Here is a 27,190-nt window from a genome sequence, read left to right as displayed (position 1 = left end):
TTAAACCCTTACCCTCATCAAGGAATGTCCAAATATTAACAATCAAACGTTTTCATCATGTGTAAAAAAAATATTTAATTAAATTCTCACACAGTTATATTTTTTATTTTTTATTTTTTTAAAATTAAAAAAATTAAATTTTTTATTATAAATATAAAAAATAATAAAAAAATAAGTTAATATAAAATTTTAATTTTTAAATAGTGAAAAAAAAATCTAATGGAATATGATATATATGCTTTGAAATATTCTTGTTAGAGTGAAGCACATGTTGAGAATTTCTTCCATATAATCTGCCACTAATTATGGGGGGAGCTCAACAAGTTATATAAATTGCAACAGCCAGCCAAGACTGGCTGCTAATTGACGTTGAATAATCTATCAATCAACTTTCCTCAAGTGTTTATCATAGCCAGTCGGATAATTCTTTACCAATAATTTAATTTTTATTAAATAAGTAACTATCTTATATATATATATATATATATATATATATATATATATATATATATATCATAGCATTCACATGGTACAATACTCTTTCAAAAGAAAAATCTTCATATGATGCCGAACAAACCCTTCAGTTTCGAAACGCGTTTTTATGATACAGATTCTTTTATCAGTGTAAGGATATTTAAATATATCTATATATTCACAACTTTATTAAGACTTATTTATTATAAATCTAAGATACAAAATAAAATATATAGTAAAATTTATTATTTAAATATATAAATTTTATATAATTATATTTTTTTGAATTCATTATGAATGGGACAAATTTCCCAACTTGTAATGAGTTACTTGAGTCAATTTAACCACCAGCATTGATATTTATTTTTCACCTAGCTTTTCATTTACTTAACCATCAGAGCGGAGTCCTAGCACACAGGACAGGCTAGGCGTTCATTGATTAGCGTGTCGAACATGAACTCAGTTTCTACAATCCTCACCATGGATAATCATAATACTCAAATTCATAGCACAGTAATATTTTCACATACTTTGAATAATCCTCACGAGGAGGACAACTTGCTTGTTGAAGAAATGGAGACAATAGTTTCACATTTTTCTAAATTCACCTTTTTCTTATAAATAGTTTCAAATTCACCCTAAATTTACAGGGTTTTTTTTTTTTTTAACGCACCATTTCTGTGAAAAGCTCCAACAATGGGGCATCAAACCAAGCACAAAATCAAAACAATAACAATATGCAGACTCCTCATGATGGAAACACTGAAGCAAACGAAACAAGCACGGTAGGATGCTCAAGTTGACGACTTTCTATCTTGCCCTAATGCATCAATAGCTATCGCAAAAGCCCTTATTGAAATAAGTACATTTATAAAGGAATGACACCGACAATAGCCACAACCTCAACCACAAGATACTACAGTCCATGAATATAAGACGAGATCATAGGTTAATCAAAATCCTGTAATGGATCTCCAGAACATCACACAGATTGATGTTCCAAAGACAACAATAGACTCCTCTTACAAACCTAATACTAGTATTCAAACTACAAATACTAGCAAGTCCAACAGTTATATTCAACAGTTGAACCAATCACCCTTAAACCTCAAAGGTTTCGCTGCAACAAGAGGAGAGGAGAGACATTACTGCAAATTATTTTCTCATGAAACTTGCACATAATTCCTATATTAGAACATGAGTTAAAATTCTATACCACACAAAGTTTAAATTATACAAAACAGGGCCTAGTAATTTTGAAGCATATGATTCCTCAAAAAATTATGAACAAGCAATAGGATGGCAAATTAAATGATCACAACTTCTGTTCATGTGTATATTTAATCTCAACAAACAAAATGCACTGCTACAAAATATAAAATTAGGCATTCCTCATAGAGAAGCAAACCTTTGATTCTTGTAGCAAAAAATGCCTCTCTCCTGCTGAGCTCCGACCAATTTGATATCCCACAAGCTATCTCAGGTCAACTGTCTTCATCTTCCTATGTTTCTCAAAATTTATCACAGATTATCAGTCTTGCTTTTCTCATGTTCATAACCTGATGCTTTACCAGTCCTACCAATCAAATATGGTTCTGGCAAGGAATTGTCATTGTGCATGTCAAGACCTTGATAAGATCGATTAGCAAAGTACTCAGCTCCTGATTTTATTGTTCTCTTGACAAGTGAAGCAGAATTTGTGTCATGTAATTGCAGGGCTTTCTCTGTTGCATTCACTAAAGCAAGAGCTCCATCATCTTCTTCAATGCTCTCTGCTTGAGCAACATTTTCATGACTTGTCTCAGTATAAGCACTATAGTAAGTGACAGTTTATATGAGTGATCAATGGCCGTAAAAGAATTAAGTCAAGGGTACAAGAAGCTAGAACATTTCAAAATAGACCCTTGCAGCCTCGCACTTCCATAATTATTGGACAGGATGTGGAATGACAATAGAAAAGCCACATTTTATGAGAGAAAAATATGTTATTGATCAGTTCATCAATCACACACACACACACACAGATATATATGCATGTGAATATGTCCTTTTTCAAAGTGCCCATAAATCAAAAATAAATTTTAAATGCATGAATGGCAGTTTTGAATTGAGTAAATCTCCAAACAATATCTAAAATATAGACTATTGACCTCTATCAAACTATATATTGATTGATAATCCCTCATTGATTAGCTAGTTCAGTCTTTTGAACTCTTGATAAAAAATATTAAAAAAATAATGCATCCCCAAAATTTTCACAGCCAAAACTTCAAAAGCATCTTCATTTTTCACCCAGCTAATTCCAGTGAATCCAGCAGCAACAAATAAATGTAAAGGAGTGAAACCTACCTTGCAAATCAAAATCTTCTACATATCTGCCTTGCATGAAAGAAAACCTTGCTTCTTCAGATTTGTCTTTTGCTTCCACTGGAGATGAATTAATCAAATCCCGAAATTCCATCACATATTCTCCTGACCATTGTTTTCCTCTGCAGAATGAAATTCCAATTGTAAGCATTCAGCATTGATGAAAGAATACCAAAACCCTAAAGTTAGTCAATGTCAATTACATCTTTACACATAAAATTATCCTAATCAGATTCCATGACAAGTCAATTACATCTTTAAACATAAAATTATCCTAATCAGATTCCATGAAACAAGCCCCTCAATTTACTTTTAGCTGAATTTCACTTTCATAATACAAAGCACACATATTTAGCCAATCAATGGCACATGCAACAGACAAGATGCAGGGAAACAACCAAAGACTAGGCTTACCATTTTATTCTTTGACAAAAACCAACAGTGACTAGGAAAAGTCTAAACCTACTATAACTTTTTAAATATTCCTAATAATAACAGAATTCCCAAATAATAGAAACTAAAACTTCCTAATAGAAATTGAACTTGAAAATTTGAATCAAAGATCTTAATTTCATAATTAAAAATTAAATCAAAATAATTCCTCAATATCATCTTCCTTGACTGCATCACCATGTCCACATAATCATAAATTGAATGAGACCTCTTTTGTTACAAAGATTATTTTAGTGGTTAAATGAACCAAAAAAAAAAAAAAAAAAAAGAGTTCAGGTATGAATTTGCCTTGAAACTTCAAGGGAAAAATAAAAAAAAAAAAAAAAAAAAAGAAAAGGGGAAGAGAGAATTGGGGGGGGGGGGGGGGGGCAGATGTTATCATGTATATGATATTACACAACATTGATAGATTTAGTACAAAAGAATATTAATAATATAAAAGTGATATGAATTATTAACTTCTACAAATAATACAATTATATTATATAAGAACTCCATTTGTAATTAGTAGTACTCATTCCGTCTACTTTAATAAGTTCATGGCACACAGATGCTTGCCAGTGCTAGAAATTCTAGATAACTGGACCAAAATAATAATAGTAATAATAAATAATGAGCCAAAAATATATACTTAGTTTGGCAGATACTGAATTTATGAAACACTTGAACTCGTCCCATGAGCCAAAGCCAATAAGGTTAAATCCTACTAAGATTATCTCTTTCTCTCTCTCACACACACCCACCCACCCACCCACATTCATGATTCGTGCATGACAATCAGTGTCATTCTTTTAGATGACAATTTCATTTTGAATCTTTTAGATGAAAATTTCATTTTGAAACACAAATGTAACTAGAAGTAACAAATAACAAGGCAGAAGTGATCATGGGCAAGAAATAAGAATTAATAGAGTTTCAGAAATAGAAAGTTGAGTAAATATATGCAAACCTGCCAAAAGCTACCATGGCTTCAAATGGAGTGATAACTGGAGCTAAGAACTCTTTACTATCCAAGAGAGCAGTTTGAGCACAGGAAACATAGATGAAAACATCACACTGTCACAAATGGCGATTGTTACAATACAACTCCAGAATGCTAAGCTTTCCAATTGGAAGGAGAAAATTATTGCCACACATGAATTGAGGCTTACCTCAGGAAAGTTGGCAAGTTTTGCAGGGTTTGGTCTTCCCATTACAAGAGTGTAAGCCTTTTTCCCTGCTGAAGTGATTAGTTCTTTCATCTGATGAATCATGTCAAGGTAACCAGCTGCATTAAAATGAACAGAGTTAGAAAAATAATTACCAACATTTTAATGAATAAATTACCAGTAGTAAATTGATGCATATATACATAGGTACAGCAATATATAAATCCCAAACAATTAAAATCTTAACCACTATAACAAAAACCTTTAGAAATAATCAATGTAAAGTAATTCTGCAATACATTAGATGTGTTTGTATAAAAAAAATTGTCATCTAGAAAGGTAGCCATACTACCTAATCAGAGATTAAACGGAACGAGTTATTTCACATTTCATTCTCTCAAGATTGATTAGAAAAATTAATACCAATCAAAGGTCTAGAATACAGTCAAAGAAAATGGCCACATTTATAGAGAGGAAAATCATAACATTTAATATGATATCAAACCTACAAATTATAACCTATAAGATGTCCTCATCAATGAATGCTTTTCATTATCAACCAATCACAAGGATAAACATCACGTTAAATTGATGTCAAAAGAAGAAAAAGGGCAATAAACAAGAATGACAAGAATATTCACAGAAGTGCAGTTCACCCAAGTTGTAATCCATATACTAATCGAAGAAGAATTCACATAAGCAAAACAAAGATAAAAATAAGCATCCGATTTTTGATAGAAGAGAAAAATAATCATGAGAATTAAGTGAAGAGCAACATGCTCAGGAATTGATTGGACTACAGTTGGAAGCATGCGCAGTGCATACATGTAGATGGTGACAGTTAAGAAATATGAAATCAACAAACAAAGATAAAAAGTAAACAAGCAGATAAAAAGGAGTTTAGGAATAAACAAACATATAAAGATAAAAAGCAAACAAGTAGTTGCACTAATAGTAGTAAAATTATTAGTACTGAAATATAAATAAAATATAAACACCAAACAGAAAGAAGCATACCTACACCAAGAGTTCCCACCAAAATTCCAACAATGTTAGCATCTTTTGCCTTCTCCACCAGGTAATATCTGAATGAAAAACATTTGGAAAAATCATGCAAAACATAAAGAACATTAATGGAGAACCTCCTTAGAAAAGGAGGACAAATGTAAGAAATTCAGGATAAATAAGCAACAAATAGATATAGGTTCTGAGTGAGAGGTGAAGTTAAAAGTTAGTATTTTTATCTTGTAAAGTAATACCTACGCTTCAGAATCCTTCTCTGTTGAGATAGATCTGTCACCAAGCGATTTTCTAGTGCATCATATCTGACTAAAACAAGCAATCAAATCAAAATGAGGATTGTCTAAGGAAAGAAATACTAAGTAATAAAGTTTTCATTGTAGTTATGTCTATTCGACATTAATTATGTGTGTGCCTAACCAAGGTCAATTCGTTTCCAACAATTGAATTCCAATTACAAAATTTCCATTACGAACAGGAATACAGTAATCAAAACAATATATTTCAAGTTTCTCAACCATTCTCCAGTAAAGCATTATAGATAAAAATTGGACAAGCTCAATGATGAAAGCAAGTGCAGATCACAGCTTTAAAAAAAAAAAAAAGGCACAAAAACTAGACCAATACAAAAAGAAGATAACAAGGAGTCCAGCAACTCTGGCAATCCCTAAACATATTGAATTTAAACAAATTGGGGAGTCAATTGCCTAGACTGAGGAAAAGCATAGAGCAAACAACACACATTCGCCAGAAACTAGACAGCAAAGCAACAGTATAAAAGACCAAGACAAATGTGTCACGTACAGAAGAAGGAAGTATAAGAATAAGTGAATTGATTAATTAGTTGTGATGGTAGTTAAAGTTTTTGTAGCTTTCTTTTAGAGATTGTTGGAGAAATTGTAGCAAGTGGTTAGGCAGTTGTTTTGAAGGGAAAGTGGCAATAAATAGGGCTGTGAGATATTGTAAAGATTCATTCTGATTCTCAATGAAATATTATCTTCTTCCTTACGATTCTCGACACTCTCTCTCTCTCTCTTTCTTTTTCTTCTAATTTTCTGTTCTCTTAATTTCAACTCTGAAATAACTGTTGTTAGGGTTTCTACCTAACATTTGGTATCAGAGCTTGAAAACTAGGTGGGTTTCATCTGCAATTTGGTTCTTTGGAGTCGCAAACCATGACTAAATCAGCAGTGGTGGGTCAAGATGCTGTTAAAAATGGCACAAATGGAAGAAATGTTGGATCTGTTGCAAGGGGAATCTCGGGAGACGAGGAAGGGAATGGAAATTCTGAAGCATGACTTCAAGAAGTTATAAGAGGGAATCAAGAAAGATGCTGCTGAGAATAAAATTGCAATTGAGACTGCTGTGGGAAGATTGGAAACCCTAATGTTAGGGTTTTTTGGGGAAAAAGGGAAAGAAATCATCAACTCTGATGAAAGGAATTCTAATGGAGTGACAGGTAAGAATTCTTTAACAGCTCCAAAGGAAACTTTGAATCTTCATTCTAGAGATCAGGGTAGTTCTAATTTTGTTATGTAATCAATGGGGTCAAAAAAGATTTTGCCTAAGATTGAATTAGCAACTTTTGATGGGAGTGAGCCAAGGGCTTCGGTTAGGAAGTGTTTCAAGTACTTTGAAGTTTTTGGGGTTCCTAAAGATAAGATGGTGGGAATAGCAAGCTTGTATATGGTAGGAAGAGCTGACTCTTGGTTTCAAAATTGGAATAAGTCTAAAATTAGTGGATCTTGGGAAGAATTTGAGATAGCAGTATGTAATAGATTTGGAGAACAGGGCTTTGAGGATGTAGTTGAGGAGTTTATGAGACTAAGGCAAGAGGCTAATGTTGGGGAATATCAAAATAGGTTTGAGGATCTTACGGTGAGAATGGAGAGATTTATGCCTGATTTAGGGGAAGCTTATTTTTTATCTGAATTCATTGGAGGATTGAGGGATGAAATTAGGCCAATGGTGAGAATGGTTAGGCCTACAACCCTAGCTCATGCTTTTGAAGCAGTTAGACTACAAGAGCAGTGGATGCTATGTAATAGTAAAGCCTTTTCTATACCAAGATCTGGGTACAATAGTGCTTATAAGCCTAATTTTGCATCTTCTTCTTCAAACCAATCCTACAAAATTTCTCAATCACTTTCTTATCCACCAAAACCCCCAAATGATAACAACCACAACCAGAAACCTTCTACAACCACTGCTAAGTCCTCTTCTACTACCAGTAGTAATTCACTACCTCAACCTTCATCTAAACCAGGTCTGCTTCCAACTCCAGCAGCAAGTAGACAGTCCAAACCCTGTTACAGATGTAGGGAAAAGTTCTTCCCTGGTCATCAGTGTAAATCTAAAACTGCTATGGCCATTCAATTGGAGGAACAAGGAGTGGAAAAATTGGAGGAAGAGTATCAGGAAGTGGTAGAAGGTGAGGAAATTGGGGAAGGACAGCCAGAAATGACTCTATCAGTCCATGCTATGGAAGGCAGTCAAGGTGTAGACACAATTAAGGTGATAGGGAGACATAAGGATAGACAATTAGTTATATTGGTGGATAGTGGGAGCACTAACAGTTTCTTGGATGTAAAAGTGGCCAAAGATTTAAAACTTCCAGTGGTGCAAGCACCTGTGTCAGTGGTTATTGTAGCTGATGGAAGGAAATTACTAAGTTCTACAATGTGTCCTTCATTTCAGTGGCACACTCAGAACCAATGTTTCTCTTTTCCTATGAGACTTTTGGAGTTGGGTGGATTTGATGTTATATTGGGAGTAGATTGGATGAGAACTGTGAGTCCAATTTTATTTTATTTCAAGGGATTGCAAATCTCACTTCAAAAGGGAGATATTTTAGTTACTTTGCAAGGGATTAAAGAGGGGATGGAACCTGGTAGCCTTCAAGAATGTAATTCCTAGCAACAGTTATTGCATGGGAAGGGAAATGATTTCCAATCTCCATTATTATGTGTTAATTTGATAGAGCAGGCTGTTGGAATTCATTTTGCTGGTGCTACTACTTTGTTTGCAGCTAACAGAGGTAATATTCACCCTGATATTCAGAAAGTTATTAATAAATACCCTCAAATTTTTGCTGAACCTACTTCCTTACCCCCTTTTAGAAGTCATAATCACAATATTCCATTACAACCTGATACTAAACCTATAAATGTGAGACCTTACAGGTATCCCCATTATCAGAAAAATGAGATTCCAAAGTTATTCAGCCTAGCACTAGTCCATTTTCATCCCCTGTTTTGTTGGTTAAGAAGAAGGATGGCACTTGGAGACTTTGCGTTGATTACAGAAAATTGCATGACCACACCATTAAGAATAAATTTCCTATTCCTATCATAGATGATTTATTGGATGAATTACATGGAGCAAAAATGTTTTCTAAGATTGATTTAAGGGCTGAATATCACCAAATTCAAATGGATCCTCTTGATATTCCCAAGACTGCATTTAAAACCCATCATGGACATTTTGAATTCACAGTCATGCCTTTTGGGTTGACTAATGCCCCTGCCACCTTTCAAGCTCTCATGAACCAAATTTTCCAACCATTTTTAAGGAAGTTTGATCTTTTTTTTTTTTATGACATACTCATTTACAGCCCTGATTTAGGATCTCATTTGCAGCATTTGGAATCTGTTTTTAAGGTGTTGGAGGAGCAGCAGCTTTTTGCTAAAATGTCTAAGTGCTCTTTTGGTCAGAATTCTGTTGATTATTTAGGACATATTATTTCAGAAAAAGGAGTATCTACAGATCCAGACAAAATTGAGGCTATGGTAGCTTGGCCTTATCCAACTTCTGTCAAGGAATTGAGGAGTTTCTTGGGATTAACAGGGTATTACAGGAAGTTTGTTAGAAATTATGAGGTGATTAGTAAGCCTCTTATAGATTTATTAAAGAGGGACAAATTCCAATGGACTGAAGTTACTACACAAGCATTTGACTCATTAAAAGTAGCTATATCTTCTACTCTTGTTCTAGCATTACCAAATTTTACTCAGCCATTTATCATTGAAACGGATGCTAGCAGCTATGGTATGGGAGCTGTATTACAGCAAAATGCACACCCTATTGCCTTAGGAATCAAAGCCTTTTTGTATACGATAAAGAGTTACTGGCAATCACTTTTGCCGTCACTAAATGGAGGCATTACCTTGAGCAAGGTCCCTTCTTCATCAAAACTGATCATGAAAGTATCAAGCACCTTTTAGAGCAAAGACTTCACACTAACCTACAGCAGAAAGGTATTTCTAAACTCTTAGGTTTAGATTATAAAATTTTGTATAAAAGAGGGGTGAAGAATAGAGTGGTTGATGCTTTGTCTAGAAGGCCACATTCTGCTGTGAATCAATTATCTGTTGCTCATTCTAAAATCATTCCTACTTGGATGGCTAATGTCCTTAATAGCTATGTTAATGATTCTAAGGCTGCGGATTTAATTACTCAACTTTCTTTGGATGGTAAAGCTCATTCCAAGTTTCAGTTGAAGCAAGGGCTGTTGTATTACAATAATAGATTATATGTGGGTTGTCATGGTAATTTGAGGAAGCAATTAATAGCATTGTATCATGACAGTGTTATGGGAGGGTACTCTGGCATTCACAATTCTTATAGTAGGCTGCAGAGGCATTTTTATTAGCCTGGCATGTATACTTAAGTCTTGCAATGGGTACAAAATGTGCAGAATGAGCTAAATGTAAGGGAATGACTTCCGCTACCCCTGGGTTATTGCAGCCTTTACCAATACCTTCTCAAGCATGGCAACACATCACTATGGATTTTATTGAACAGCTTCCTAAGTCTGGAGGTAAGGATACTATCCTAGTGGTGGTTGATAGGTATACAAAATATGGCCATTTCATTGGATTGGCTCATCCCTTTACTGCATCTTCTGTAGCAAGGGTCTTTATAGAACACATTTATAAGCTTCATGGTGCCCCTGTCACAATTGTTTCAGATAGAGATAAAGTATTTACAAGTGTGTTTTGGAAAGAATTTTTAAAGCAGCTAGGCACTACTCTTTCTTATAGTAGTGCTTACCACCCTCAAAGTGACGGCCAAATAGAATGTTTGAATCAGTGTTTGGAAACCTACTTGAGATGCATGACTCATCAGCATCCCAAAGCCTGGTTTCAGTGGTTGCCACTTGCAGAGTTGTGGTACAATTCCTCATACCATTCTGCTATAAAAATGACTCCATTTGAAGCCTTATATGGCTATTACCCTCCATCATTACCTCCTATTCCCTCTTTTGCATCACCAGTTCAGGCTATTGACCAATTTTTTCAGAAGAGGCAGCAGTTGAATGATGTTCTCAAGAGTAATTTGGAGCAAGCTAGGAACAGGATGAAACAGCAAGCTGATAAGGGTAGAGTTGAGAAAGAATTTGAGGTAGGGGATATGGTATATCTGAAGCTTCAACCTTATAGGCAAACATCTGTTGCCTTAAGAAGGAATTTAAAGCTAACTGCTAGGTATTATGAACCATTTCAAATTCTGCAGAAGATTGGCAAAGTGGCATACAAGTTAAAGCTTCCTCCTAATGCTGCTATTCACCCTGTCTTCCATGTCTCTCTTCTTAAAAGAAAACTTGGAGACAATGTTGTGCCACAATTACAGTTACCCGAAATGTTGGAGAATGGAATAATAGTGGCCCCTGAGAAGATTTTGCAAACCAGAACCATTACAAGGAATGGTGCTTCAAGGACTGGTCAAATGGTTTAATCTTCCATTAGAGGATGCTACTTGAGAGGATCAATCATTCATCCAAGCCTAATTTCCCACTTTCATACATTCTTGGAGACGAGAATGTTCTCGCGATGGGGTTATTGTCACGTACAGAAGAAGGAAGTATATGAATAAGTGAATTGATTAATTAGTTGTGATGGTAGTTGAAGTTGTAGCTTTCTGTTAGAGGTTGTTGGAGAAATTGTAGCAAGTGGTTAGGCAGTTGTTTTTGGAGGGAAAGTGGCAATAAATAGGGCTGTGAGATATTGTAAAGATTCATTCTGATTCTCAATGAAATATTATCTTCTTCCTTACAATTCTTGACACTCTCTCTCTCTCTCTCTCTTTTTCTTCTAATTTTCTGTTCTCTTAATTTCAACTCTGAAATAATTGTTGTAAGGGTTTCTACCTAACATTTCAATTGCCATAAACATATTGAATTTAATCAAATTTGGGAGTCAATTGCCTAGAGTGAGGAAAAGCATAGAGCAAACAACACACATTTGCCAGAAACTAGACAGCAAAGCAACAGTATAAAAGATCAAGACAAATGTCTTCACCAACAAATTGTCAGCCAAACTTGAGTATAGCCACATGCATAAAAATTTATTAAGCAGAAATGTGTCGATATCTAGACAAAATTTCACAACAAATTTCAAGGAAAACAGTGCAACACTTCTACCTATTTCACAGCCATTAAATGTAAGGACGACGTTTGCAAATGCTGAATTGCTAGAACCAACCCATACAAGTAAATAGTCCTCCATCCTGTGTCCATTAGGTAACTCCCAGATCAAACCTCCAATTCTATAGCTAGAACCAGCTGCTGCCTCAACTTCTACACTAGCACTGTAGTCACCAACTGGTCTTGGAAGCCCAACAGGATTTTTTTGATCATCAGAAGGATTTATTACAGAACAAACGACATCAGCAAAATGGATGTCCTGATGCTTGGGCCCAGATTGCATTGATGATAATGCCACCAGCTCTTCTCTAACATGTGGGATTGCATGCACATATTCCAGTCCATAAACGACCTATATTGAAAGAGAAAATAAGGAAAAGTTACCATGCACAGATATATAGTTGATAGGCAATAAGCAATGTTAAAAAGGTTTAATTCATTAATAAACATTGGGTAGTTACAGCATATAAAGGAAAAGGAAAACAAAGGACTATGGATCAAAAATTTCATCCATACGTCACAACATGAACATTTAAAAATAATTACTCTGCATAATGATGTAGGCTTGGAGAATATAAAATCCGATTAAGCTGGGGTTTTGTTTAACATTTTAACACAAAGTTGGTAAGATATCATGTCAATTAAATGTCCAAGAAAAAAAATGAGGTTACTTAAAATCTATTCAGAATCAGACATGGAGAAAATAAATTAATTTAACTAAATAAAAATAAATTCTTTCAACCATAGAATAACATCAGAGCATCACATAACAAAAGTATCAGTACAGCTATATCAACTGTAATTAACAGCTATATTAAAATCTTACTAAGCTAAGGCATGCTCATCAAATGGAGGTGTACACTAGCTTTACCGGATGGTAATGCATTCCACCAACTACGTGCAACTAATCTCTTTCAAGGGGTGCCACTGCCACCACCAACTACGTGCAACTAATCATGTCTGCTTGTCCTTCAGAGTTCAGACGCTCCAGCCTCCAGTACAATTGCATTATTCAATGCACAAAATAGACACTTATAATGGCATATGCTAAACTAACATGTCCACATTTTTTATTCATATGCATTATTACCACACCATTAAATCAGTCAAGAAGAGAAGATAAAGAATTTATTTATTATACCACAATAGGCTTGCTGTTGGTCGAGGCATAATCTGATAAACTTTTAGCACAATTAGATATGCTAATGGAAGCCTTTCCAAAAACAAAGAATGCCGGAAGGGTTGATGTCCTGCCAACAAAGAATGGTCTCAAAATAAGTATATATTATTATAAGCTCCAGATATTTCCAAGGATTGGATTTGAAAAGAATGTGTAAATTACACTCAACTTTATACTTGTAATCATCTTTTCAACTGACCATAAAGTGATGCCAGAAATTATAAATATGGGAAAAGTGAAAGAAAAAGAGCACCAGCAAATTCATTTACAGTCTAATAAGAATCACTAAACGTGGGAAGAAAATATCCAAGTTTCTGATCAGTATGAAGACTGCATACCAGAATGCAAGTAAAATGGAGAATGAGCTAGGTACAGAGAGCAATTAAAATATAATAAATAGAATGATAAGCAATTCAGAATCCCAGGACCTATTATCTTCCACAGCTTGTGACTCATAATTGATATAGACATACCAACAATATTAGACTTGGCAATGAGAATATCAAAATCACACCAGATGATCAGAAGATTTTTTTTTTTTTCCCTTTCTACAAATCATATTAGACAAATGTGATCATGATAAAACTTAAAAAGATTTGAGAATCTTGAGAGCAGCAAGGCTTATAAATTTCAATACTCTAATCTGGTAATGCTTAGCATGTCACATATCTTGCAACTAATGATTTCAAACCACATATATGTATTATGCAGGCTTCACATTAAAAGAACAAAATTCCCGTGTTAAAAAAAAAATATTGAATTTCAGAATTCCATGTTGCTACCAGCAAAGTTCATGAAAAAAAAAAAAAAAAAAAGTAACAGCTTTAAAATCTTTCTTGGGGAAAAAAATTCCAGGACAGTGTCTATATTTGCTAATATTCATCTTAGGCAAAACCTAACATGTTGCTAGTGAAAATCAAACCCTCTATCACAAAGCAGCAAGCAAAAATAGTATACTTCAAGTACAACACAAAGAAGGTCAAATCCAATATTAAAGACATTGTACATCATTAATTATTCAACCATCAGATGCCTGCATCCATGTAAAAGTAACCGACAAATGTTGAGATCTAGGAAAAGTTTCATAAAATGTGCTGATAAATACTCACGGACTGAGACAAGTGTGTCCATAATGTATAACACAATCAGCATTGGCGTGTGAAGCTCCAACTTCATCAACACAACAACTGCCATAAGTTGTGTCTGCCATTACAAACAATCGAACCTGTTTGCTATCCCCATTTTGTTCAGTGACAGATTCTCTGAGCAACTGAAGTTTGTCTCTCAAAGCACTCACCACTCTGACTGAATCCTTTAATAACTCGTCTGGGAACTAAAATTAAAATACCGTGCAATTAGGCGTAAGCCTTCAAATCTCTATATTTAAAAGAAGAGAAAGAGTAATTCGGAACTTATTGAAGTCGTCTACAATTTAATAAATAAAAAACGAAAAGGAAGTTTAAGCTAAGTACAAGATGAAGAAGAACACAGCTGCTGGTCTGAGTGAATTCTATGAAAATAACAAAATGATCAAGTTCATTCAGATTTTCTACCATCAGCTAGACCGAGTTCACTAGCTCTTTAGCTTAATTATTAGAGTTATGTTTCAACCTTTTTGTTTTCCCACGAACAGAAACCAGAAACAACCCAAGAAAGTCAACATTCTTTACATTTTCCTCCATTTTCTCAACAACCAAACGGGAAGTCCAATCTCATGAGGGGTTTTACTAGGGTTTTACATCTACATGTAAATAAAAAATAAAACAACACACGCATACGAATTCTTTACCTGTAGAGCAACTTTGGTGAAGTTCTTACAGTGAATAAAATCGGCAGTGCGGTCAATTTCGTAAACTTCTTTGGAATCCATGGCCAAAGACTAGTTGAATCTCCTTCTACGTTGAGGAAAAGAAAGAACAGAAAAATCCGACTTTAAACGGGTGAACCGAAACAGGCCCATTTCCTTTAAAACCGCCTCTTTTGCCTTCAACTGAGCTTAAATGAAAGACCCGCTTGGCCCGGCCCAGGCTCATCTCACATTCTCGTCTGTTGTCATGGCAGTAGCATATAGCATGTCTACCCCTCCTCTCTTTCCATCCTCGTCCGTCCCTATCTTCTCCGCATAAGAAACATAAGAGAGTCGACCGGCGGGGAAACCGGCGGCTTAGAATATACCGGTGAGCTGACTCGTCCCTCCTCTTTTCATCGTTGGTTTCTCTGCACTTTTCTCTTTTTCATTGTTGGCTTAGAATCTTGATATTTAGGAAAACTTTCGGAAAATTATGTTTGTAGTATTTGAACTTTTTTCTTCTTTTATCAGCAATGAGATCATTTTATTTTAGCTAATGATTAGCTTGTAATTATCTTTGTATTTGTGGATTCTTATAAATGTAATGCAACCAATTCAAAGTATTGAACAATTTCTTCTTCCTTTTTAGTTTTTTAATTGCCAATGTATGTATATTTCCTGCCAATGAAGCTAGAAGCCCAGGAATTTTTGGACTTAATTCTGGTGGGAAATAATAGAACTGTTCTTTTCATGTTTAAATTGGATCATATCTTCAAATCAAACATGGATGCTGCTTGTTTAGCAATTTTGTTGTTTCAATGGGATATTCAGAAAAAAAATGATGAAGTTTCAACATTTTTTTTTTTACCATTTTGACTTTTTCATTGATCTTTGTAGGGTTTTGAAGATTAATGTGTGGGTGACCAGACACCTTGATAGATGGCGACTTGTGTTCATGCAAGTCCCTGCAGACCTTTTTTCCATGTCTCAAATACATCCCAATCACACCAACAACCTCGAATGCCCCGTGTCTTACCAGTTGGTGTTAAGTGTTTCCCTACAATGTGTGTGAAACTTGCTTCAATGTGCCCCCAATATGGACTTGTATTGAAACACCGACAACATGAAACTGCAACAAAATACCAGCAAGGGACGCCTGTTTGCTTGCTTGGTGGCAAAGACAAGTCTGAAAGAGACAATGAGGTAAGAATTCTCTCCTCGGACCTTTTATATTTTTCAGTATGCCTACTACTGAATAATGATTGGTGTTAAAAGGATAGGTGACATTTTGTCTTTGTTATTCATCAGATCAATGGTAAATTTGCAACTATAATGATATAAGGTTAAGACCTCTAACTGAATTTGTGACAATAATTGATATAAGGTTATGACCTTTAACTGTCTTCTTGAAACCTTTTATTGACTCTCTGGATAATGGAGCATATTTTGGTCTCAACTTAGCAAGCCTTATGTACTGAACATTATTGAATACATCTTTTCTAGCTATTTCTTTCCATCAGTAGCCCTGTGATTGGGAATAAAATAGATAGAGGTGAAAGGGGAGGTTTTCATTCTCATTTTGAATTAACATAAGGGTTTGTTCACCAACTTTTCTGTCTAAAAGATCTAATGAAGTTTCTCTCATTGGATCAATTTTTGTTTTAATATATATTCAGTTCAATTTAGTGTAAAAATTTATAAAACCATTCAAATTCAAAGTTTTTCAGCTCCATATGACAGTTTTCAAATCTTATCTTAGCCTTATCTGAGATTAACCTATAATGAATTTATAATTATGAAAAATGTGTGTTTGTGTGCAAAGCTAATATTGGAAAGTTATCCAAAATTCAAAAGGTTGACTAGACCCAACTGCATATTTTCTGTTTAATTCAGGCTTTTTTTTTTTTAATTTTTAAATTCAGTCCAGTGTATTTTGGGGAAAATCTTGGTTTTTTTATTTGAATTTCTTCTGAAATCAATCAGAATTAACTCATGAATGACCCTAATTATGAGGAATTTTTGAATTGGCTGTCTTTTGTAATTCAAGATGTCTTTCTTCTAGTTTGGGACTTGCTACCTGAAAGGTTCATAAATATGTTGGGCCTAAAGATTACTGATGTGGTTCACTAAACAACCAAGCTAAAGGACTGTTGCAATGAACCACTGATCTTAACTTTTGCTGCCAGTAAAGTTTTAATCTCATTCCATATGGCAGGATTAAGTATTGGAGGTATTTGGTGCTGTAGACAATGTCATGAACATTGTGAAGGGATTAGATCCATTGCAATGCTTTAGCCCAAAAAAAAAAAAGTTTCAAATTTACCTACTTTTAAATTACATTTTATTTCTTGAAATGGAGTATCAGGGTTCTTCGTGGAATCCTTTTGAGAAGTTCATGGGAAGTTTCAAGGGAAAGTCAGTAGAAGATGTGTTACGGCAGCAGATTGAAAAACAAGAATTTTATGATGGAGGAAGTGGGAAAAATCCACCTCGTGGTGGTGGTGGTGGTGGGGATGGCTTTGAAGGATCTGATGATGAAGGCTTTGCAGGAATCATGGATGAAACTCTGCAAGTAGTCTTAGCTACCGTTGGCTTTATTTTTCTGGTAATAATATCTTCCTTCTAGCTCTTCTGACGTGTTGGATAGTTATTGACCTCTATACTATGTTTCACTTCCTAATATTTTGCATGTTCTTAAGTGTATCCTTGATTGTTTGAAGAGAAAATTTGTAAAAGGTTTATCAAACCACTTGATACATTTTTTAAATTATGCCTATGTTATACTGATAACCAGAATGAAATTTGAATTTCTTCCTGTTTCAGAATGGAACTTGATTACTAAATCTCCAGTCAGTTGATTCATGTATCATGTGGCTATGGAGTTTGTCTTATGTTTGCAATGATCATCTCGCATATTAAATTTCACATCTGTGTATATTGCTTACTAGTAAATTGAGCTTCACCTGAAAAATTTTGAAGGAATTATGTTGGCTTTAGTTATCCAGCAATAGTATCAATTGCCATGTGTATTAACATTTTTTTTTTTTTTTTGTTATATGTTAATTACTGCAGTATGTTTACATTATTAGTGGGGAGGAATTGACTCGTCTAGTGAAAGACTACATCAAGTTTCTTTTGCGAGGAAGCAAGAGTGTTCGTTTAAAAAGAGTAATGTACAAGTGGAAAAGGTTCTACCAGAGACTGACTGAAAAGAAGGAGGTTGACAAGTTATGGCTGGAAAGGGCGATTATCAATACCCCGACTATGTATGACAGCCCCACAAAATACAGGCAAATTTTAAGGTCCATGTTGGCATCAAATGAAGATGAGTGATTTCACTCCTGCTATTTCAGAGAGACGGCGTGTGCAATGGTAGAAGCAAAAAATTTAAGCCACAAAGGCTTTTGACATCAGATTTTTTTTATTTTTGCACAGCAGTTTTGTATAGTATTTGAAATATATACTTTCAGATTGTTGGAGCAGGTGATCAAATTTCTTAGGATTTTAAGAGTACAACTTATAATGAAATAAACCATTACGTAGTCCTTGGTAAGCACTTATTCTTTGATGGTTTCACTAATTCAAGGTCTCCTCTTGTTGATGAGTAAGCAATTGGGTGCTATTTGGATTAATTATCTATTATCTGTATCTTGTATGGAGCAATTCCAAGCAGAAACCCATACTAAAACAGGAAGGTTACACCTGGTTGTGCTTGAGCACATTCAAATATGCAAATGTATGCAAAAATGCATCTTCCGGTATATTAAGGTTACATGAGCAAGCTCCAAGGTCAAGACAAGTATAATTAGAACGCAAAAATGCATTTGTGCTTGTGTCTGGAATCAAAATCATGTACGAACTTCGATGGTTCAACACCAAACAGTTTTTTGATCGAAAAACACCAAACAATTTATATAAATAACAATCAACGAACTGTTTACATGAATAACAATCTACACTAGGCCAAAGTGTGTAGGTTACTAACTTTTATAGCCTATTTCAGAATTTTGCTTGTGTTTCATTTTCATCCATTAACTTCAATTTATTATTAAAAAGTCATTAAACTTTAATTTTTATTTCATAAAAATCCTTTTAACCTACTATAGCAGATTTTTACCCCATTTCCTCTCACTCACCCCATTTCCTCTCACTCAAAACAAACCGACTATTTCAACCATTATCTAGATTTATCACATAAATACTAATGTCAAAACAATGATTTATCTCCTGCAAAGGAGGATTTCTACATCACTAAGAAATACTGAAATTATATTTATAGACTTCATACTATAACTTAGATGAATTTTTTAATCTAAAATTTGTTATTGCAAATTAAATAAATTTTTTCAAAATAAAATTAAAATTTAAATATTTTTAAATAACAAATTTAATTAACAAATAGAAGTAAAATACAGGATGAAATTCAAGAACAGGCTATAAAAATTCTCCCTAATATTTCAGAAAGATTGTCTTCATAACAAATGCCTACTCAAAGTGGCTATAAAAATTCTCCCTAATATTTCAGAAAGATTGTCTTCATAACGAATGCCTACTCAAAGTGAACCCATTTTGCACAATCATCATATTTGACAGGCCAATCTTACGAAAACTTATTTTGATTTTAAATTCAGAAATATTCATGGCGAAAAGTAAACCAACCACAAGATATCTGCAATTCATTTTTCCAAAATTTTCTCCCATATAAATATTAACCCAAGTAACAACGCCCACAAAAGGGCAGTCAAACAAAATCCCATCCTTCAATCTCAGTAAATGCTCAAAGTCAAAACAAATATTTCTTTACTCTCAAGGTATGACAAAACCTACTTTCGTTATGCTGAAGAGTACATAAAAGGAAATGAAAGGTATTCCATTTTATACAGGGGTTCAGAAAACAGGAATTTGGGCTCCCTAGGGCTTCTTTGAGCCTTCTTTCTTATCTGCCCCTGCAGCCTTTTTCTTGTCCTTTCTCTCCCTCTTCTTTAAAGCAGTCATGTGGGCCTTGAGAATAGTAGTATATGAAGCTTGAAAGCGCTGGTGATCCTTTGCCCCAACCTTCTCAACAAAACAAGGAAAAACTGCTAACCAAGCTAAAGAAACACATTCATAAAGAACCAGAAAGTATAAGAAAATAAACAAGTGCTACCACTAATCAAGCCTATTAAATTCACAAAGATGGAAATTCCAAATTATATCTATAAGATCCTCAAATTCTTAAGCTGTTTCCATTTTGTGGCAATAAAATAGAAAATAGAGTAACTTATTAAAAAATTTTTGGCTAATGATGGCCTCAAATATTTCACAAATTTGATATCTATCAAGCGTGATGTTTGAATACATGTTTCATATAAATGCATAAGTCATCCTTTTGTATCTCAAAATAATCCAATGAATTAACCACCTCAATCATTGGATCATCTATCACATTATGACTTACGCATTACAACTCAATTTTTTCTTAATATATCATTGAAAGGTCCAACTTCAAAAGAGAGTTCAAAGGCACTCCGAGGCACCAGGCGAGGCGAGACAACCCTCTAGTGCCTCGCTTGGACTGCATGAGGCAAGTACCCCAATGAGAAAGGCGCCGAGCGAGAGGCGATGCCTTTTTCATTTATTCTTTACTTATTTTTTTTAATTTGTTTTTTACACAGCAAAAGATTAAAAAGTAATTTTTTCCTGTAATGCTCTTCATCATTAGGGATTACAATAAATTAGGAACTAAATTTGCAACGAAAACTTAATCCTCCCCTAAGCCTTAGACAAACACACTAATTTAGGCTAGCTGTACATGAACAAAACTACACCGTTTTCTTCTTTTTTTTTTTTTTTTTTAAGTTACTGGTACAATAAGAATTTATACACCAAGAACTAACAAAACAGAAAAAAAAAAAAAAACTAATCAGGGTTACAACAAATTAGGAACTAAATCATGGATTATACAGCTAATAAGGGATTACAACAAATTAGGATCTAAATCAAGGATTATACAGCCAATTGATTATATAGCTAGTGAATTCCTAAGTCGACTCTTCCTCAAGTAAGGAATAAAAATAAATAGGAAAGATTTTAGAGATTCTAACAGTACATATTTGAAATTCTCCATTTTTTGCTATAATATAGGATCTAATTAAGCTAGAATATTACTTTCCACATATGTAAGTTTTCTTGTCCTATATAAATCCTATCTATTAAAGAGTTTTCAGTGCCTTTTTTGTAAAACACTTGTTCTAAACCCTAAAGTGGAGTTAATTAATCTTTCTTTGGAATCATTTCCTTTCTACAACCTTATTATTTTTTGCCTTTTATATCTCTTATATTACATAAAGTGCACTGCAAATAATGTTTTTTTTTTCCTCTTCAATATGGTATTTTACATATTAAACTAGTTAAAAGTACGATATATATATATATATATATATATATATATATATATATATATATATCGTACTTTTAACTAGTTTAATATGTAAAATACCATATTGAAGAGGAAAAAAAAACCATTATTTGCCGTGATATCTCTTGTATTACATAAAGTGCACGGCAAATAATGTTTTTTTTTTCCTCTTCAATATGGTATTTTACATATTAAACTAGTTAAAAGTATGATATATATATATATATATATATATATATATATATATATATATATATATATATATATATCACACTTTTAACTAGTTTAATATGTGCCTCACATCAAAAAGGCTCTCGCTTCTTACCTAAGGTCATAGGATACTCTATCACCTTAATGTAGCCTTTTGCTTTAATAACACTGATAGGTCATAGCTCGGCCTAAGGTTACAAATGCACCTTTCTACAACATAGAATTCAAAAGTTTAAATTATTAAGAACTTTCCTCACCCAAACAACAAAAATTGATTCTTTACCCATCTGCAGAGAAAGTGATCTGAATCAATGATTCTTGTTACCCCATTTCTCATGTTAACTAAAATCCACAAGATCATAAAAAGGACATGGATAGCACAAGGCACCCAAATTTTAAAAAGAAATACATACATGACCAGAAAGAGAAAGGGACAGAAAGAGGACAAGTGAAGAAAATAATCAGGTAAACCCAAATCTTTGTACTAGCATGACACAACTCTACATATATTTCCAAACTAAAATATGAGAAGTTTGAAACTCAATTCCATTAATTCAAGAAGGATATTCAATTTGCTTAAGGCAGGCACTCCACAAAGATTATCTCTGAAGTACTTCTACAATGTCATCAACTAATGTCAATTCCCAGAAAATACATCATCAATTCAAGTGACAAATGCATACATCGAGATTTTTAAGAAGAAATGGGCAAATGTTGAGTTCCAATTAGGAATAAAAGAGGGGAACCCACAAAACAAAACTCTCTAGGAGTAAAATTACTTAGCAATAACAAAATGAACAAGTAAGCATCGCCAAAATCTAATTTACTCGTGAAACAATGTGTTAGCTGCATTCATGTAAATTTTTTTTTTCCTGAAAATATAAGGTTTCAAACCTTCCTTGTTGGCCTCACTAACTGTTAAATAAATTTCTAACTCAAACTTAGCCATCATAAGTTACACATAACCAGATTCAAGTTCAGATGACACTAGACCACTTCTAAAATAGTAGCACAACCTTTAAATCAATGTATCTGAGCACAAAAACAAGCTTATAAAGAAAATATAAATGCTTTGAAGGCAAAAGGTGCATACCGAAGTAGAAATTGTCTTCTTGCCATTGGTTGCACGGATGAGACACCTATATTCAACGGGTTCACCAGCAGTTGCCATTTTATTCCTCTGCACCTTAGACTTCAAGGATGCTAAGATACAAAGAAGTGCAACTAATCAACATCCCACACATAGCTCCTCACAATTTCATCATCCAAATACAAACCCAAAAGAGAAAGACTCATTGGGAAAACAAAGAACGGTATACTTACATCGTTTGAGAGTGACCCAAACAGTTCCCTTCTCAGTGCTTTGTTCAAACATGCTTGTGAGTTCATTAAGAAACGGGTCTAGCTGTAGAAGAACCTATCAAAAAGGAAAAACATAATTAGCACAAATTTACATTGTTGAAAATCCAAATTAATTAACACTCCAACAAAATCTACAATGTCAAATAGATAGCATCAAACACGATTACAAATTCAAATAGCAACGTTTCGAAACCCTGATCAAAATCAAAACATGGATCGGACTAGAAACTTAACAAATATACAGAGAATTGTACATAAATATAGTGGTCGACAAAGAGGCATCGAGGGTTACCATGATTGAGCGTTGGATTGAGATCCGTCGAGAAAGTAGAATCCCAAGCGGCAAGCTTCCCTCTCCAACTCTCAAGTGAGTACGTCAATGAGTTGCGAGAGAGAGACAGACCAGCGTTGCTCTATTGCTTGTAGCGGCAGAAAAAAAATCTTGTCCAGAAAGAAAAAGGAAAATTACAGGTTAGTCCCAAAAGTAAGTGAAAAATCACATATGAGTTCTTCTGTTCTCATTTTAAAATAAATCACTCCTTTAAATTTTATTCTATTAGTTTCTTAATCCAAATTTAGCCTAATTTACTATTATTTATATGTTAAAGAATTAAAATATCATTAATTTTATTTTCAATTTAAAACTATTAGTAATTCAAATTTTATTTTTATACTTAAAATAAAATATATATTAGAAAAATTACGTGAAACTCCCACCTTTGGTGGCGTGTATTTTTTAAGTGGAGTCATTAACATTAACTTTTTGATAAAAATGTTGCGCAAATTACTTAAATGCTATTAAGATAAATTATAATTCAGTTTTTAAATTTTAGTAAAATTAATATATTAATTTTTATATTTTTAAAATTTATTTATTGTTGATATTTTAATGAATCTACATATTTATTTTTACCTAAATGTGTATAACGTAAAAGTATTCAGATTTTTTTTATTAATTATAAAATAATATAATACAGAAATAAAATTTTCAATTAAATTCTTTTAATTTAAATGTATAATATATCTAGAATATTGATAAAATAAAATAAAATGATAATATTATAATTAAAATAATAAAGATTATAAAATGTAAAGATTATTTTATAATAAAATTTATATTACAAATTTATAATAATATTTTGATATTTTTTATATAATTAATGATAAATTGAATATAAAATTGGATGTGACTAATCTGTAGGTTTATTTAAAAATGTTAAAGAGCTAAATAAATAGTTTTTAAAAATATATAGATTAATTTATGAGTTTTACTAAATCTTAAGAATTAAATTTATCTTAATTTTTTTATGACATATAGGTAATATTCTTTTTTTATTTTTAACGGAACTAAAACTTATACCTTTTTGTTATAAACTTAATTTTAAATTTAAAGCTCAATTCAATAAAATTTAATTTAGCTCATTTTAATTTTTTTTCTTCAATTTAGCTCAGAAATTTTGATTTAAGTTTAATTTGCTCAAAAATCAATAAAATCAAGAAATTAAGGCTCTGTTCGGTATCAATGTTGGATTTCTTTTTTTTTTGTTTTCTAAAAACTAAACACTATTTTTTTATTTTTTATTATCTATTTTCTAAAAACTGTTTTTATAACAATCTCTTGATAAAATACTATATATTAAAATAATAAATAAATAATTTTAAAACATATGACATTTAACAATAAAATACATATGCAATCTAAAAATAATAAATAAATTTATATTTAAAGAAAAGTTTACGAATTTTATGATAAAAATTCATAGTAATAACTAATGCACAAGTCTTGTTTATCATAAAAGTGCAAAATAAAATTACTGACTATTATAAATTTGTCATAAATGATGTGTTATTCGGTCACGAATATTGCTCATTTGACAAAGTTGCTGAAATTAATACTAGTAGTTTCACGAGCCCCTGAAGTACTAACTTCATTTATTTGTTGATCATTATCTCCCAAAGTGATATTTTCATCTACATATATAGCAAATAAAGTATCCATACTCCTTTGCAATCTAATAAAATTGTGAACAACACAACAAGTTAGAGTTATATACTTTTGCTGCTTAACACTATATGAAGGCATTTCTCTAAAGATAGGAATTCGTGCTTTCAAGACCCCAAAACAACACTCTATGACATTGCGTAATGAGGAATGGATATAATTAAATAACTCTTCTAGACCCTTTGGATTTGGTCCTTCTTTGTAATCACGCAAATGATAACGTTCTTCACGATAATGAACTAAGAAAACTAGGCATATTGGTATACCCAGAATCAACTAAATAATATTTAACTCGTGGGGCATAGGAAACTCATTTTTTAGTTTGGTAAAAGTTTCTTAAAAAATTCTTGAATCATTTGCAGTTTCTTCCCAACTAGTCATAAGAGCACACGAACATTATGTTTTGAGTCAGCTCAGTCTTTTTTACACGATATGGAATCTGTTGGTCAATTGGAATAAATGCAGAAATATATGTACCATCTATAGCTCCTACCCAATTTTGTAATAAAAAAATAAATGTTTTAATAATAATAATAATAACAACAACAACAACAACAATAACAATAGTCAACTAATAACAACATAACACATAAAGTAAATTCTAATATCCTAATTTGAGTAAAACGAAAAAGTTAAAGAGGTAATACCTTGAAAAATGGGAAGTATTTTAGATTGTTTTTTATATCTGTAGGTGTTTCTTCAAATGACAAAGGAACAATCACATGCTTCGCAAGAGAACAAATAGCATGTAAAACTTTCCTAAAATGCTTAAAATTAAATTGTGTCTGTTGAGTGCTAAAATCGATCTCCAACAAATCATTGTCTTTCATTTTGACCAAAAATTAGCAGAATTATAGTTAGTTGTTCTTGCACTGAAACAAACTTAGAATCTCTTAATTTTGCTCTTCCTTTTAATTCCTCACAAAGGTTTATAAAAACCTATTTCTCTAGATGAAATAATTCATAACATGTCCTTGGATGACCATTCAATATTTCAACTACCCATTCATGACCTATTAGTTTTGAAATTCTTTGTGGGTGAGATTCATTTTTACATATAGGATTATACTCATTATTTAAATAAGCAATCATCAATTGTTCAACCTCCTCTTTAGAGTTTGAAAAAAAATTCTCCAAATCCATGTGTGAATTCTTTATATAAACCTAGAAAAATTATATTACAATTAAAAAAGCATATAATGGATTAAATGAAATTATAATAAATAAAGAAAACACAATAAAATAAATTCAAACTAGCTAACTAATAATAAACCATAACTCATATATTAAAAAATAATTAAGAGAAATTTCATAATCCAAATTTATTGTAACATAACAAATATCCGCACACCTATAAAATTAAAATAGCAAGAATCATAGAAAAGTTAATGCAACACAAAATGTGCATTACTAATGACTATGAATAAAAGTTCAAATATTAAGCACCCAATATTTTTTTTCTTTCTTCTAGCATGGCCAAAAACATACATCTCCATAATAGATCATCATGTATAGATCTAGCTGCTTTTGCATAAGATGATCCATCAATTCCTTTAAAAGCATTTAATGCATTAAGACAATTTAAAACGAATTCTTGATCTTGTTTGGAATGTGTTTCACAACTCTCTCCACTATCCCCAACTGAAGTGAATGACGTTCCTGAACTCATTCTTCTCTTTAATAAATCTAATTTCTTTTTGAAATTTTCCCCCATTATGGTCAATGCTCAAGCCATTGCATTTAGAAATTGATCTCTTGTTTTGTGACTACTAATTTCTACATTATTTTTGTGCTTTTTGTCTTTATGGGTAATATTCACCCTCTTCATTAGAACTATTAGAGCCTTCTTTACTAGCATCTTCATCTTCACTGATAGAAGAGCTTTTGGTAGAAGCATAGGCATGAGCATACATAACTTCTCATTTTCTTTGCATCCATTTTTTTTAAACCTCCTTGCCATCTTATTCACCTATGAAAAAAAATTACCAATTTATGAAATTGTAAAACTTCTCCAAATAATGCACCAAAACTCCAATTTTTATATTCTATAATAATAAGATGACAAATGCATTAATAGTTTTGAAAAATACCTCATATAATTTTCTTCATATATCTTCACTTGCAACAACTTGACCAGTGATTGAATTATATCCAATTCCGGTTTCTTTTAGCAATTTGTTGAAATTCTTCCATCGACTCCTATGACCATTAAATTTATTTTTTACTTGGATTTGAGTATATTCTCTCCTTGTCTTCTTTTTCATTTCTTCTCTAATACGTTGCCATGCATTTTAAATGAAAAGTGATTGTTTTTCAATTTCCCTTTTTAACTTCCTTTTCCATTAATAGTATGAAATGATCTCT

General features: G+C 32.7%; 3 protein-coding genes across 6 annotated transcripts; 1 reads left to right on the top strand and 2 right to left on the bottom strand.

The window, feature by feature from the left end:
- Positions 1-1,324: 1,324 nt before the first annotated feature.
- LOC110661527 (uncharacterized) lies at positions 1,325-15,016 on the bottom strand. 3 transcript variants are annotated; one of them, XR_009149380.1, is made up of 11 exons: positions 14,856-15,016; positions 14,176-14,399; positions 13,028-13,136; positions 11,884-12,238; positions 5,702-5,771; positions 5,460-5,527; positions 4,446-4,561; positions 4,244-4,350; positions 2,824-2,963; positions 1,883-2,246; positions 1,325-1,594 (listed from the first exon to the last, which is right to left on the bottom strand). XR_009149380.1 is itself a non-coding variant. In XM_021820184.2 (10 exons), exons 1-10 carry the CDS (start codon positions 14,934-14,936, stop codon positions 2,211-2,213), a joined length of 1,347 nt encoding a protein of 448 aa, XP_021675876.2. In that variant the 5' UTR covers positions 14,937-15,016; the 3' UTR covers positions 1,706-2,210. The 3 variants fall into 3 exon arrangements, 2 of the variants coding, with proteins under 2 accessions (XP_021675876.2, XP_021675877.2); XM_021820184.2 differs by lacking the exon at positions 1,325-1,594 and having other exon boundaries at positions 1,706-2,287; XM_021820185.2 differs by lacking the exon at positions 1,325-1,594 and having other exon boundaries at positions 1,706-2,246.
- Positions 15,017-15,088: 72 nt separating this feature from the next.
- LOC110661529 (uncharacterized) lies at positions 15,089-18,463 on the top strand. Of its 2 annotated transcripts, none has more exons than XM_058148329.1 (4): positions 15,089-15,243; positions 15,753-16,058; positions 17,215-17,460; positions 17,928-18,463. In XM_058148329.1, exons 2-4 carry the CDS (start codon positions 15,795-15,797, stop codon positions 18,186-18,188), a joined length of 771 nt encoding a protein of 256 aa, XP_058004312.1. In that variant the 5' UTR covers positions 15,089-15,243; positions 15,753-15,794; the 3' UTR covers positions 18,189-18,463. The 2 variants fall into 2 exon arrangements, with proteins under 2 accessions (XP_058004312.1, XP_021675879.2); XM_021820187.2 differs by having other exon boundaries at positions 15,091-15,243; positions 17,221-17,460.
- Positions 18,464-19,534: 1,071 nt separating this feature from the next.
- On the bottom strand, positions 19,535-23,332 carry LOC110661526 (signal recognition particle 14 kDa protein). Its single transcript, XM_021820183.2, has 4 exons — positions 23,117-23,332; positions 22,786-22,879; positions 22,556-22,665; positions 19,535-19,910 (listed from the first exon to the last, which is right to left on the bottom strand). Exons 1-4 carry the CDS (start codon positions 23,117-23,119, stop codon positions 19,767-19,769), a joined length of 351 nt encoding a protein of 116 aa, XP_021675875.2. The 5' UTR covers positions 23,120-23,332; the 3' UTR covers positions 19,535-19,766.
- Between the last annotated feature and the right edge of the window lie 3,858 nt (positions 23,333-27,190).

This window comes from Hevea brasiliensis, chromosome 6 (genome assembly GCF_030052815.1).
Source record: "Hevea brasiliensis isolate MT/VB/25A 57/8 chromosome 6, ASM3005281v1, whole genome shotgun sequence".
Taxonomy (NCBI): Eukaryota; Viridiplantae; Streptophyta; class Magnoliopsida; order Malpighiales; family Euphorbiaceae; genus Hevea; species Hevea brasiliensis.
Note: the sequence above shows the minus strand (reverse complement) of the source record. Positions and strands in the feature narration are given on the sequence as shown.